At 43.1% G+C, this 14,793-nt stretch overlaps 2 protein-coding genes across 2 annotated transcripts in view; both read right to left on the bottom strand.

The window, feature by feature from the left end:
* The window catches only part of pcnx1 (pecanex 1), a 107,638-nt gene extending 105,466 nt beyond the window's left edge, over nucleotides 1–2,172 (bottom strand). The window contains exon 1 of the mRNA XM_041847315.2: nucleotides 1,785–2,172. Coding sequence (XP_041703249.1) covers nucleotides 1,785–1,937 — 153 coding nt within the window. The 5' untranslated portion in view covers nucleotides 1,938–2,172. The remainder of the gene's footprint in view (nucleotides 1–1,784) is intronic.
* Nucleotides 2,173–3,268: 1,096 nt separating this feature from the next.
* Nucleotides 3,269–12,640, bottom strand: med6 (mediator complex subunit 6). The gene is made up of 8 exons (XM_041846909.2): nucleotides 12,534–12,640; nucleotides 11,772–11,934; nucleotides 10,476–10,567; nucleotides 10,222–10,304; nucleotides 8,967–9,075; nucleotides 4,537–4,655; nucleotides 4,367–4,394; nucleotides 3,269–3,851 (listed from the first exon to the last, which is right to left on the bottom strand). The coding sequence occupies exons 1-8, from the start codon at nucleotides 12,616–12,618 to the stop codon at nucleotides 3,712–3,714; spliced, it is 819 nt and encodes a 272-aa protein (XP_041702843.1). The 5' UTR covers nucleotides 12,619–12,640; the 3' UTR covers nucleotides 3,269–3,711.
* Nucleotides 12,641–14,793: the final 2,153 nt, after the last annotated feature.

The raw sequence follows: 14,793 nt of genomic DNA, 5'->3' as shown, positions 1-14,793 counted from the left end.
TTAAGCTGCATCCCTGTCTCACCCCACGGCCCTGTGGAAAGAAATGTGTGTTTCTTGCCATTTTTTTTTAAATCAACAAAGCATGAGAACACTTTGCCTTTGTTTTAGTTTATTTGTTTGTCAATTAGGGTGTGCAGGGTGAATACGTGGTCTGTCGTACGGTAATTTGGTAAAAAGCCAATTTGACATTTGCTCAGTACATTGTTTTCACTGAGGAAATGTATGAGTCTGCTGTTAATGATAATACAGAGGATTATCCAAAGGTTGCTGTTGACGCATATCCCACGGAAGTTATTGGGGTCAAATTTGTCTCCACTTTTGTGGATTGGGGTGATCAGTTCTTGGTTCCAAATATTGGGGAAGATGCCAGCGCTAAGTATGATGTTAAAGAGTTTAAGTATAGCCAATTGGAATTTGTGGTCTGTATATTTGATCATTTCATTGAGGATACCATCAACACCACAGGCCTTTTTGGGTTGGAGGGTTTTTATTTTGTCCTGTAGTTCATTCAATGTAATTGGAGAATCCAGTGGGTACTGGTAGTCTTTAATAGTTAATTATATTATTTGATCATGTATATGTTTTTGCTGTTTGTTCTTTGTTATAGGGCCAAAAAGATTGGAGAAGTGGTTTACCCATACATCTCCGTTTTGGATAGATAACTATTCGTGTTGTTGTTTGTTTAGTGCTGCCATGGAGCATTCTGAGAATCACACTATTTATACCCTCCCTGTCACATATCCTGACTTTTAAAGCAAAACCACTGCTAATCAATCACAGAATTGGCCTAATTACACAACACCAAGCAACTGGACTGAGTAAAATTTAAATTGTTAACAACTGTGACTATAGCCCCTCAATATTGAAAGTGGAGAACATATAAAATGCTGTTTGAAAGTTCACTAATTTACATTTGGTTGTGCAGATAGCGTTTACAGTAACATGTTATGAGGGGAGGGGCAGGAATATTTTTTATTAATCCTACTCTCCAGCCATTCCAAAATATCGTTATTTTTTATTTTATTTGAATGACAACATTTCCTAGAAGTCTGTTTTTGTGCTGGCTTGCTGACAAGCTGGGTCAGCTTGAATACCTGGTAGATCTTGACACCAGTATACGAGAGACAAGACATACATTGTTAGCTAATAATAGACTGAGATAGATTAGATTGCTGTCAATGTGGCTTGGGGGGAGGGGGGAGAGAGAGGAGGTAGCTAGCTAGCTAACGTTCATTAATAGAAGACAGATATTACGTTAACTATCTAGTCTAGCCACGACTTGTTGCCCGGGGGATTGGTTAACCAAACCTGGTCGGGATTAAAGTATTTCCCTAAATCTGATATTTATGGACAATGTAACTGAGTCATTTAACTATCTAACAACGAGTGTTGCCGAAAGAAAAGTGTCACACCTGACAACAAAACATAACGGTGAAAATGAAAACAATGATGAACAGCTACAATCTGTTAGCTATAAGTTACACGTCAACTGGTATTTATTTCGTTTATTCGAGGGAAATATGCAGATTTCAAACAAAGGATGCCTAGCAACCTAGCTAGTTATATAGGTAACGTTAACTACGTAACTAAATAGCTACTTGGCTACCCTTACTAGCAACTGTTAGCTGGTTAGCATTAGCATCCGCGGTTTGGCTAGCATGATTACAGCCAGGGAAGATCCTCCAACGGTAAACCAGATCTTGACTTGCTTTGTTGAGATTGGAGGATATAAATGTTCCATAAAAAGACAGTAAGTAACCTTATCAAAGCTTAAACACACTTACCATGTAAAGCGTGAAGGGGAAACATAGTAGGAACAGCCAGAGGTAGAGGTGTAGAGCATTGACAAATGTATTTTGATGGGGATCATAGTACCATCCGCCTGTGATTGAAGCCCAGACACCCTGCCTGAGGATCTGTAGAGTTTGAGACCCCATGTTTTATCCCCTTCGATTCCTTGAAAAAAACGACTAAATAAACGGGGCGACACGAAGGCTAGCCGTCGTGAAACATGACCAACAGTGCAGTGTTTTCAGACATTGGCCTGAAAATCCACACTGCAGCCATCTTCTCTGCAGCTCGCCAGCTGAGGCACTGTACTCGGTCCTCCACTGAGTGGTCTCCTATCCCGCCACGCCCTGCGAGCTGCTTCTTCTTCTGTCCGTGCTATCTGGTCGCCTTGGGACGTCCATACCTTATATAGCTCAACGCAATGGTCCCTACCCATTGAAGTTGAAATGTAAACTGGTTAAGGTAAGGGTTATGGTTAGAGGTTAGAGTTTAGGATAAGGACATCCCAAGGATCCCGTTTAGCACTAATCCTTCTTCACGTCCTAATTGGACAATGGAAAAAGAGTGTAGCTAAGACAACTCTGTGAGGGTAGTTTGAAAACGGTCATATAATATTACGCTAGCTAAATAGCGCCCTCTTGTGGTACTGTACTGTTATCATAAAATCTCGGTGTGCCATATCTGTTGTGGCATAACTTCCGCTGCTGATTTTACAAGTTACTAATCAAATATATTAATTCATCATCAAATAAATCATCTAGACTGACACTAAAATCTCCTTGACTCTCATCAAATGAGATTGGTCCAACTGCAGGGCTCTTCAATATCTCAGGAGGATCCCATAGCTGATGTCCAAAGCAGACAGTCTATTTTGACCACACCTGGCTACATTAGATGACATACATTTAATCACATTAAAATACATGTTTTGATGAATAATGACTCAAACTCAGTCATTGTAGAGTTTGAATATGATTATATTCAGAAAAGCATTGACAATTTTTTCAAGGAAAACAGACCATGGATTCAGAATCACTTGACGTGGAAAAAACATAATTACATATTGAAAAAAATAACGCCAAAAAACATGTCTCCCACAGTGCCGAGTAAGATACTGCAGATGTCAACAGTGCATAGAGATTACTGGTGGTCTCACTGTTTCGATGTTACCCTCAAAAACTGCAAATTGTAAACCCACTCGAGTCTTGACCTCTCACCTCTAGCTAGCATCATCACAGAGAGAAGTCTTGTGGCGATACTAAAGGTGTACATGTCAGTAACTACACAGTTCTAGAACATGGATGGAATGTCCCATGAGGTCTGCTACTCACATCGTCTGCTCATGGATATGTCCCAAATGGCACCCTATTCCCTATATAGTGCACTACTTTTAACCAGAGCCCTGGCACCCTATTCCCTATATAGTGCACTACTTTTGACTAGGGCCTATAGGGCTCTGGTCAAAGGTAGTGCACTATACAGAAAATAGGGTGCCAGGGCCCTGGTCAAAAGTAGTGCGCTATATAGGGAATAGGGTGCCATTTAGGACTATTAATTTGCCTTTCCTAATGCCATTCCATGTTAATTGACTGTCAAGCCCTTCAGAAACAGGATCATGAGTTGTTACGGTCTGTTTGGTCTGGCATCTGGGATGGAGGTCCATTTCCACACACCTTCCATCAGACACAAACAACTTCCTTAGCATTGTTCAGTCAGATTGGGTTCTACCTGTGCCGTATGTCCATTCTGTGTGCCTTGCCAATGTGAGAATGTACACATCAATGACGAAGGCCAAGAGGCTGACATATAAGCTTGAATTAACAAAAAGGTGATACTGGCAAGAGCAGTGTGCTTTTTTTTTTTCTTCTTCTTCGAAGAATGGACATTATCAGAAATATATACAGGAGTGGCCATCGGTCATCACTGTAGCCTGGCCCGTTTCTCCGGAGGTGGTTTGCTGCTGGGGGGAGCTGGAGCAGAAGTCTTGGTGGCTGGCTCTCTCTCTCTCTCTTCCTGCTTCACCGTCTCTGCTGGGGGTTCAGACTCCTTCTTCACCTCCACTACAATAGAATAGATACAGTAGATTAGATTAGATACAGTAGATTAGAACAGATACAGTAGATTAGAACAGATACAGTAGATTAGATTCAGTAGATTAGAACAGATACAGTAGATTAGAACAGATACAGTAGATTAGAACAGATACAGTAGATTAGAACAGATACAGTAGATTAGATTAGATACAGTAGATTAGAACAGATACAGTAGATTAGAACAGATACAGTAGATTAGAACAGATACAGTAGATTAGAACAGATACAGTAGATTAGAATAGATACAGTAGATTAGAACAGATACAGTAGATTAGACAGTCAAATGAAAACAGAACACAGGGTGAAAAAACAAGACTCCATGACCAGAGAAAAGATTACAAAATGTCCAGAGTTTTTTTTTTAAACATGACCTAACCTTTTCCAATAGTAATGTTCATCAACATTTGGTTGGTGTTAAATGTCTAAAACCTATCGCAAAAGAATAGCAAATGGTTCTGCAATATTAGCTGTAACAATCTTACCTGGGATGGGCTTCTCCCCAGGCTTAGGCTAAAATTGTGGCAAAATTTTAAGAAAGAATTACAACAGAATATAGATTACCAAATGCGAACCTCAATAATACAATGTTACAATTAAATCGGTATAATGTATATTGGCTGATTATGACTAACTGACAGGTGGTGTGTCATACCTGGTAATACGTTGGAGGAAACTTGGACCTCAAATCGAGTAGAAGTGTGTCCACACGCTGTCTCTGGAACAGGGAACTGGGTTCCTCTTTCTTCTTGGACTTTGGCTTGGCTTTGGCATCTATAGACATCAAATCAAAAATCTAATTTTATTGGTCGCACACACATATTTAGCAGATGTTCTTGCGGGTGTAGTGAAATGCTTGTGTTCCGAGCTCCAGCAGTGCAGTAATATCTTAACAATTCACAACAATACACACAGATCTAAAAGTAAAACAATGGAATTAAGAAATATATAAATATTAGAACGAGCAATGTCGGAGTCCGGAGTACAAATACAGTGGCTTGAAAAAGTATTTAGCCCCCCCCGTGGCATTTTTCCTATTTTGTTGCCTTACAACTTGGAATTAAAATGGATTTTTTTTTGGGGGGGGGGGTTGCATCATTTTATTTACACAACATGCCTACCACTTTGAAGATGCAAAATATTTTTTTTTGTGAAACAAACAAGAAATAAGAAAGAAAAACTGATAACTTGAGCGTGCATAACTATTCACCCCCCCAAGTCAATACTTTGTAGAGCCACCGTTTGCAGCAATTACAGCTGCAAGTCTCTTGGGGTATGTCTCTATAAGCTTGGCACATCTAGCCACTGGGATTTTTGCCCATTCTTCAAGGCAAAACTGCTCCAGCTCCTTCAAGTTGGATGGGTTCCGCTGATGTACAGCAATCTTTAAGTCATACCACAGATTCTCAATTGGATTGAGGTCTGGGCTTTGACTAGGCCATTCCAAGACATGTAAATGTTTCCCCTTAAACCACTCGAGTGTTGCTTTAGCAGTATGCTTAGGGTCATTGTCCTGCTGGAAGGTGAACCTCTGTCCCAGTCTCAAATCACTGGAAGACTGAAACAGGTTTCCCCTCAAGAATTTCCCTGTATTTAGCGCCATTCATCATTCCTTCAATTCTGACCAGTTTCCCAGTCCCTGCCGATGAAAAACATCCCCACAGCATGATGCTGCCACCACCATGCTTCACTGTGGGGATGGTGTTCTCGGGGTGATGAGAGGTGTTGGATTTGCGCCAGACATAGCGTTTTCCCTGATGGTCAAAAAGCTCAATTTTAGTCTCATCTGACCAGAGTACCTTCTTACATATATTTGGAGAGTCTCCCACATGCCTTTTGGCGAACCAAACGTGTTTGCTTATTTTTTTCTTTAAGCAATGGCTTTTTTCTGGCCACTCTTCTGTAAAGCCCAGCTCTGTGGAGTGTACGGCTTAGTGGTCATATGGACAGATACTCCAATCTCCGCTGTGGAGCTTTGCAGCTCCTTCAGGGTTATCTTTGGTCTCTTTGTTGCCTCTCTGATTAATGCCCGCCTTGCCTGACCCGTGAGTTTTGGTGGGCGGCCCTCTCTTGGCAGGTTTGTTGTGGTGCCATATTCTTTCCATTTTTTAATAATGGATTTAATGGTGCTCCGTGGGATGTTCAAAGTTTCTGATATTTTTTTATAACCCAACCCTGATCTGTACTTCTCCACAACTTTGTCCCTGCTCTGTTTGGAGAGCTCCTTGGTCTTCATGGCGCCGCTTGCTTGGTGGTGCCCCTTGCTTAGTGGTGTTGCAGACTGGGGCCTTTCAGAACAGGTGTATATATACTGAGATAATGTGACAGATCATGTGACACTTAGATTGCACACAGGTGGACTTTATTTAACTAATTATGTGACTTCTGAAGTTAATTGGTTGCACCAGATCTTATTTAGGGGCTTCATAGCAAAGGGGGTGAATACATATGCACGCAACACTTTTCGGTTATTTATTTGTTAGAATTTTCTGAAACAAGTTATTTTTTAAAATTTCACTTCACCAATTTGGACTATTTTGTGTATGTCCATTACATGACATCCAAATAAAAATCCATTTAAATTACAGGTTGTAATGCAGCAAAATAGGAAAAATGCCAAGGGGGATGAATACTTTTGCAAGGCACTGTATATATATATATATTACATTTACATTTACATTTTAGTCATTTAGCAGACGCTCTTATCCAGAGCGACTTACAGTTAGTGAATACATATATATATTTTTTTATACTGGCCCCCCGTGGGAAACGAACCCACAACCCTGGCGTTGCAAACGCCATGCTCTATCAACTGAGCTACATCCCAGCCAGCCATTCCCTCCCCTACCCTGGACGACGCTGGGCCAATTGTGCGCCGCCCATGAGTCTCCCGGTCGCGGCCGGCCGCGACAGAGCCTATATATATATATATATATGTGATGGGGTGTAGACACATTATAGACAGTATGTGGATAGAATATGTAGTATATCTGTAGAATACGTAGGATAGATTAGTATATATACAGCAATAGTTGAATAAGATGGCATTGACTAGAATAGGAAAGTTGCTTAGAAGCAAGAATCAGAGGTGCCAAGTCTGTCGGCGCCATCTTGTTGCAGAATACCATTGATGAGGAGAATGGTTGAAACACATTAGATACAGTACATGTATTATCAAGGTCATGGGATGGGAAAACAATACCTGCCTTAGTCCAGGTTTAGTGAAACATGCTTAATATGTATCACACATTAGGCTATAAAATAATAATTTATTGTTCGTAATGAAAACCAATGTACCAATAAACACCCCTGTAAAACAATACAGTGAGGGAAAAAAGTATTTGATCCCCTGCTGATTTTGTACGTTTGCCCACTGACAAAGAAATTATCAGTCTATAATTTTAATGGTAGGTTTATTTGAACAGTGAGAGACAGAATAACAACACAAAAATCCAGAAAAACACATGTCAAAAGTGTTATAAATTGATTTGCATTTTAATGAGGGAAATAAGTATTTGACCCCCTCTCAATCAGAAAGATTTCTGGCTCCCAGGTGTCTTTTATACAGGTAACGAGCTGAGATTAGGAGCACACTCTTAAAGGGAGTACTCCTAATCTCAGCTTGTTACCTGTATAAAAGACACCTGTCCACAGAAGCAATCAATCAATCAGATTCCAAACTCTCCACCATGGCCAAGACCAAAGAGCTCTCCAAGGATGTCAGGGACAAGATTGTAGACCTACACAAGGCTGAAATGGGCTACAAGACCATCGCCAAGCAGCTTGGTGAGAAGGTGACAACAGTTGGTGCGATTATTCGCAAATGGAAGAAACACAAAAGACCTGTCAATCTCCGTCGGCCTGGGGCTCCATGCAAGATCTCACCTCGTGGAGTTCTAATGATCATGAGAATGGTGAGGAATCAGCCCCGAACAACACGGGAGGATCTTGTCAATGATCTCAAGGCAGCTGGGACCATAGTCACCAAGAAAACAATTGGTAACACACTACGCCGTGAAGGACTGAAATCCTGCAGCGCCCGCAAGGTCCCCCTGCTCAAGAAAGCACATATACAGGCCCGTCTGAAGTTTGCCAATGAACATCTGAATGATTCAGAGGAGAACTGGGTGAAAGTGTTGTGGTCAGATGAGACCAAAATCGAGCTCTTTAACATCAACTCAACTCGCCGTGTTTGGAGGAGGAGGAATGCTGCCTATGACCCCAAGAACACCATCCCCACCGTCAAACATGGAGGTGGAAACATTATGCTTTGGGGGTGTTTTTCTGCTAAGGGGACAGGACAACTTCACCGCATCAAAGGGACGATGGACGGGGCCATGTACCGTCAAATCTTGGGTGAGAACCTCCTTCCCTCAGCCAGGGCATTGAAAATGGGTCGTGGAAGGGTATTCCAGCATGACAATGACCCGAAACACACGGCCAAGGCAACAAAGGAGTGGCTCAAGAAGAAGCACATTAAGGTCCTGGGTGGCCTAGCCAGTCTCCAGACCTTAATCCCATAGAAAATCTGTGGAGGGAGCTGAAGGTTTGAGTTGCCAAACGTCAGCCTCGAAACCTTAATGACTTGGAGAAGATCTGCAAAGAGGAGTGGGACAAAATCCCTCCTGAGATGTGTGCAAACCTGGTGGCCAACTACAAGAAACGTCTGACCTCTGTGATTGCCAACAAGGGTTTTGCCACCAAGTACTAAGTCATGTTTTGCAGAGGGGTCAAATACTTATTTCCCTCATTAAAATGCAAATCAATTTATAACATTTTTGACATGCGTTTTTCTGGATTTTTGTGTTGTTATTCTGTCTCTCACTGTTCAAATAAACCTACCATTAAAATTATAGACTGACCATTTCTTTGTTATTGGGCAAACGTACAAAATCAGCAGGGAATCAAATACTTTTTTCCCCCCTCACTGTAGCTGTAAAACAACCACACCCCAGGGTTAGTGTTAACCAAATTCCAATTCCACATTTTCCTCATTGAAAATCATTGAAGATAATTGGAATTTCAGTGTACTTCCTGAATGGACTAGAATTGACATGGAATTGACCCCAACACTGGTTAACATACCTCTCTCCTCCTGGTCTTTGAAGTGCCACCAGTATCCTTTAGATGGGTGATAGCGACAGTATGACATGGCCTCATCGAAGGCAGACTGGACACCATGTACAGCAGACAGCTGTGGGGAGACAGGGGAAAATAACAGCAGTCAATACATGACGACAGCACCCCATCAACTCACATGTCAACCAGGGTTGAGGACAATTCCTGTCAATTCAGGAAGTATACTGAAATTCCAATTCTCTTCAATGCTTTTTAAATTTGGTTTACTTTCTAAATTGACTGGAATTTCAATAGATTTGATCCCAACATCAACCAAGATAATTCCACACTTTTCTAAAACCCAAAGTGCTAACAACATAGCAATAACAGCATAGCAACGACAACATAGCAACGACAACATAGTAACGACAACATAGAAACGACAACATAGCAACGACAACATAGTAACGACAACATAGTAACGACAACATAGAAACGACAACATAGCAACGACAACATAGTAACGACAACATAGTAACGACAACATAGTAACGACAACATAGTAACGACAACATAGTAACGACAACATAGTAACGACAACATAGAAACGACAACATAGTAACGACAACATAGAAACGACAACATAGCAACGACAACATAGTAACGACAACATAGAAACGACAACATAGAAACGACAACATAGTAACGACAACATAGTAACGACAACATAGTAACGACAACATAGAAACGACAACATAGAAACGACAACATAGAAACGACAACATAGCAACGACAACATAGAAACGACAACATAGTAACGACAACATAGCAACGACAACATAGTAACGACAACATAGAAACGACAACATAGTAACGACAACATAGCAACGACAACATAGTAACGACAACATAGTAACGACAACATAGTAACGACAACATAGAAACGACAACATAGTAACGACAACATAGTAACGACAACATAGTAATGACAACATAGTAACGACAACATAGTAACGACAACATAGCAACGACAACATAGTAATGACAACATAGTAACGACAACATAGTAATGACAACATAGTAACGACAACATAGAAACGACAACATAGTAACGACAACATAGTAATAACATAGTAATAACAACACAGTAATAACATAGTAATAACAACAGTTATAACACTATTGCATAGTAATGACAACAGTGTAATAACAACATAGTAATTACATAGTAATAACACTATAATGTAGTAATGACAATGCCAGGGGGTTGACACTCTCTTACCACTCTGGATCCAATAACTGTTCCCAGATCAGGAGCCTGATACACCACCCCAGCTATGATGTAGTAGTCAGATAAAGGGATGACTGGGAAGAGGAAGCACACAATATAGAGTACAGGATATATAATTAGAGCCTGGTATAAAGGACATGGGAAGATGACGTAAACTTTCCAAGGGGGTATTGATAGAGGTGTTTTCTTTTGAGTGTGTGTGTGTCAGACGTCTGTGGTGTGTGTGTGTGTTCTCTGTGGATCACCCTGAGTAGGAGACTGTCTCTGTTGTTTCCTGATGATGTAGAGGATGGGCTCCTGGGCATGAAGGAGAATGTACTCCACTCCAACCATCTGACTGAAATAGACACAATTGTATGTCAGTTAGGCTAGTAACTATATTATTATTATTACACTCACAGAAAATGATCCATGGGCTGGACGGACGGTTTTGCTGACACAGGTTACGCCTAGTCCTGGACTAAGAAGCACTTTCAATGGACACTGTCAACGGGACTAGTCGGCTTCATCTGTGTCATGGACACTGTCAACGGGACTAGTCGGCTTCATCTGTGTCATGGACACTGTCAACGGGACTAGTCGGCTTCATCTGTGTCATGGACACTGTCAACGGGACTAGTCGGCTTCATCTGTGTCATGGACACTGTCAACGGGACTAGTCGGCTTCATCTGTGTCATGGACACTGTCAACGGGACTAGTCGGCTTCATCTGTGTCATGGACACTGTCAATGGGACTAGTCGGCTTCATCTGTGTCATGGACACTGTCAACGGGACTAGTCGGCTTCACCTGTGTCATGGACACTGTCAACGGGACTAGTCGGCTTCATCTGTGTCATGGACACTGTCAACGGGACTAGTCGGCTTCATCTGTGTCATGGACACTGTCAACGGGACTAGTCGGCTTCATCTGTGTCATGGACACTGTCAACGGGACTAGTCGGCTTCATCTGTGTCATGGACACTGTCAACGGGACTAGTCGGCTTCATCTGTGTCATGGACACTGTCAACGGGACTAGTCGGCTTCATCTGTGTCGTGGACACTGTCAACGGGACTAGTCGGCTTCATCTGTGTCATGGACACTGTCAACGGGACTAGTCGGCTTCATCTGTGTCATGGACACTGTCAACGGGACTATTCGGCTTCATCTGTGTCATGGACACTGTCAACGGGACTAGTCGGCTTCACCTGTGTCATGGACACTGTCAACGGGACTAGTCGGCTTCATCTGTGTCATGGACACTGTCAACGGGACTAGTCGGCTTCACCTGTGTCATGGACACTGTCAACGGGACTAGTCGGCTTCACCTGTGTCATGGACACTGTCAACGGGACTAGTCGGCTTCACCTGTGTCATGGACACTGTCAACGGGACTAGTCGGCTTCACCTGTGTCAGGGGAAGTGTTACTGTAATAGATGTAAGGAGTAATATGCAGGCCTAATAAAATCACTATTTTAAAGTAAGACCCCTACACAGGAAAACAGCTCATAGCCAGTATGTCAGCAATATTCAAAGCCAATAACAGAAGAAACTCTTACTTGAGATGTTCCAGAGTGAGACGCTGCATCTTCACCACCTCGTTGTTACAGGTGCGGTCGTAGAACGGATTACTCCTCTCAGAGAAATAGTCCAGCACATTGCCAGGGTTGAGAATGGGCACCCAGCCACTGTCAACCCACGATATCCCCAGGAGGTTGTTGTCTAGAAGGAGCAGCAGGTAACGAATGGAGTTACTGGTTTTATTACAAGAATTGGGGTAAACATGTAGGTATAACGTGCACATTTGTTTTTGATAAAGACTTGCTGACTAGTTTGCTCCCGAGTGGCGCAGCGGTCTAAGGCACAGCATCTCAGTGCTTGAGGCGTCACTACAGACCCTGGTTCGATTCCAGGCTGTATCACAACCGGACGTGATTGGGAGTCCCATAGGGCGGCGCACAATTCACATTTACATAATTTAGCAGACGCTCTTATCCAATTGGCCCAGCGTCGTCCGGGTTTGGCCGTCATTGTAAATAAGAATTTGTTCTTAACTTACTTGCCTAGTTAAATAAAGGTTAAATAAAAATAAAAATAGTTTGACTACAAGGTAAACAGATCGTTAGCTGTCTTGCTAACGCGTTAGCTAAACTAGCTAGCTTTGTGCTGTCAAGCTAATTATGTTCCTGAAAGCGTCATCAATTTATTTAAATTCTCAGAAACCGTAAGCGAGTTACATTAGTGTTCCTTACTATTTATTCGATTTAAAATCGGATACAGAATACATTACTTTTCAATTAATGAAAGGAACACTTCGCTACCTCTCAAATCCACCGACGCCATCGTGTAAACAAATGTCGCGCAGAAGCATCTGTCGCCGGTGGATGACGTAGTAATCAGCAGCATGAGGCCCGGTCATATCTAGTGCCGCGTTCAAAACCACTGGGAACTCGGAAAAAAACGAGCTCCGACTGGGAAAAATGGTTTTCAACTGTCATCCAACTCGGTAACTCGGGCCTCTTTCTAGAGCTCCGACTTTCCGACCTGAAGATCACTGACGTCATGATGTGACCTCGTTCCCAGTTGTTTTGAACGCTGCATAATTACAGCTTTTGTCTAATTAACATCAAAATATGCTTTTATTTTATCTAACCCTAACCCTTTTCCTAATCTTAACATAATTCTCCCAATCTTCTACGTTAATTATCCTAACCTGCTGCGTAAATTCTCCTAAACCTGCTACTAAAAGTACAGTTTCTAGACAAAACCAAGTGGCCCGTCGGAAAATATGCGTCTCCTCCCTTTGAGTGTAAACTAAGATTGTATGTATGGTTGGATAGGTCAATGCAAGCTCACCCCCCCTTATCCAGATGGTGAGCTGACAGCTGACATAGACAGATGCAAAAGGCTCAACTAAATAACTGTCTGGGTGCTGAAGCTGAATAGTAGGCCTACAGACTAAATAACTGTCTGGGTGTTGAAGCTGAATAGTAGACCTATAGACTAAATAACTGTCTGGGTGCTGAAGCTGAATTGTAGACCTACAGACTAAATAACTGTCTGGGTGCTGAAGCTGAATAGTAGACCTACAGACTAAATAACTGTCTGGGTGCTGAAGCTGAATAGTAGACCTATAGACTAAATAACTGTCTGGGTGTGGTGCTGAAGCTGAATAGTAGACCTATAGACTGAATAACTGTCTGGGTGCTGAAGCTGAATAGTAGACCTATAGACTGAATAACTGTCTGGGTGCTGAAGCTGAATTTCTACATTTACATTTACGTCATTTAGCAGACGCTCTTATCCAGAGCGACTTACAAATTGGTGCATTCACCTTATAGCCAGTGGGATAACCACTTTACAATGTTTTTTTATTTTATTATTTTTTTGTGGGGTGGGGTAAGGGGGGGGGTAGAAGGATTACTTTATCCTATCCCAGGTATTCCTTAAAGAGGTGGGGTTTCAAGTGTCTCCGGAAGGTGGTGAGTGACTCCGCTGTCCTGGCGTCGTGAGGGAGCTTGTTCCACCATTGGGGTGCCAGAGCAGCGAACCGTTTTGACTGGGCTGAGCGGGAACTGTGCTTCTGCAGAGGTAGGGGGGCCAGCAGGCCAGAGGTGGATGAACGCAATGTCCTCGTTTGGGTGTAGGGACTGATCAGAGCCTGAAGGTATGGAGGTGCCGTTCCCCTCACAGCTTCGTAGGCAAGCACCATGGTCTTGTAGCAGATGCGAGCTTCAACTGGAAGCCAGTGGAGTGTGCGGAGGAGCGGGGTGACGTGAGAGAACTTGGGAAGGTTGAACACCAGACGGGCTGCGGCATTCTGGATGAGTTGTAGGGGTTTAATGGCACAGGCAGGGAGCCCAGCCAACAGCGAGTTGCAGTAATCCAGACGGGAGATGACAAGTGCCTGGATTAGGACCTGTGCCGCTTCCTCTGTAAGGCAGGGTCGTACTCTCCGAATGTTGTAGAGCATGAACCTACAGGATCAGGTCACCGCCTTGATGTTAGCGGAGAAAGACAGGGTGTTGTCCAGGGTCACGCCAAGGCTCTTCACACTCTGGGAGGAGGACACAACGGAGTTGTCAACCGTGATGGCGAGATCATGGAACGGGCAGTCCTTCCCCGGGAGGAAGAGCAGCTCCGTCTTGCCAAGGTTCAGCTTGAGGTGGTGATCCGTCATCCACACTGATATGTCTGCCAGACATGCAGAGATGCGATTCGCCACCTGGTTATCAGAAGGGGGAAAAGGAGAAGATTAGTTGTGTGTCGTCTGCGTAGCAATGATAGGAGAGGCCATGTGAGGATATGACAGAGCCAAGTGACTTGGTGTATAGCGAGAATAGGAGAGGGCCTAGAACTGAGCCCTGGGGACACCAGTGGTGAGAGCACGTGGTGCGGAGACAGCTTCTCGCCACGCCACTTGGTAGGAGCGACCGGTCAGGTAGGACGCAATCCAAGAGTGAGCCGTGCCGGAGATGCCCAGCTCGGAGAGGGTGGAGAGGAGGATCTGATGGTTCACAGTATCAAAGGCAGCAGACAGGTCTAGAAGGACAAGAGCAGAGGAGAGAGAGTTAGCTTTAG

The sequence above is a fragment of the Coregonus clupeaformis genome, chromosome 25, assembly GCF_020615455.1.
Source record: "Coregonus clupeaformis isolate EN_2021a chromosome 25, ASM2061545v1, whole genome shotgun sequence".
NCBI lineage: Eukaryota > Metazoa > Chordata > Actinopteri > Salmoniformes > Salmonidae > Coregonus > Coregonus clupeaformis.
This window is presented reverse-complemented; position numbering and strand designations above follow the sequence as displayed.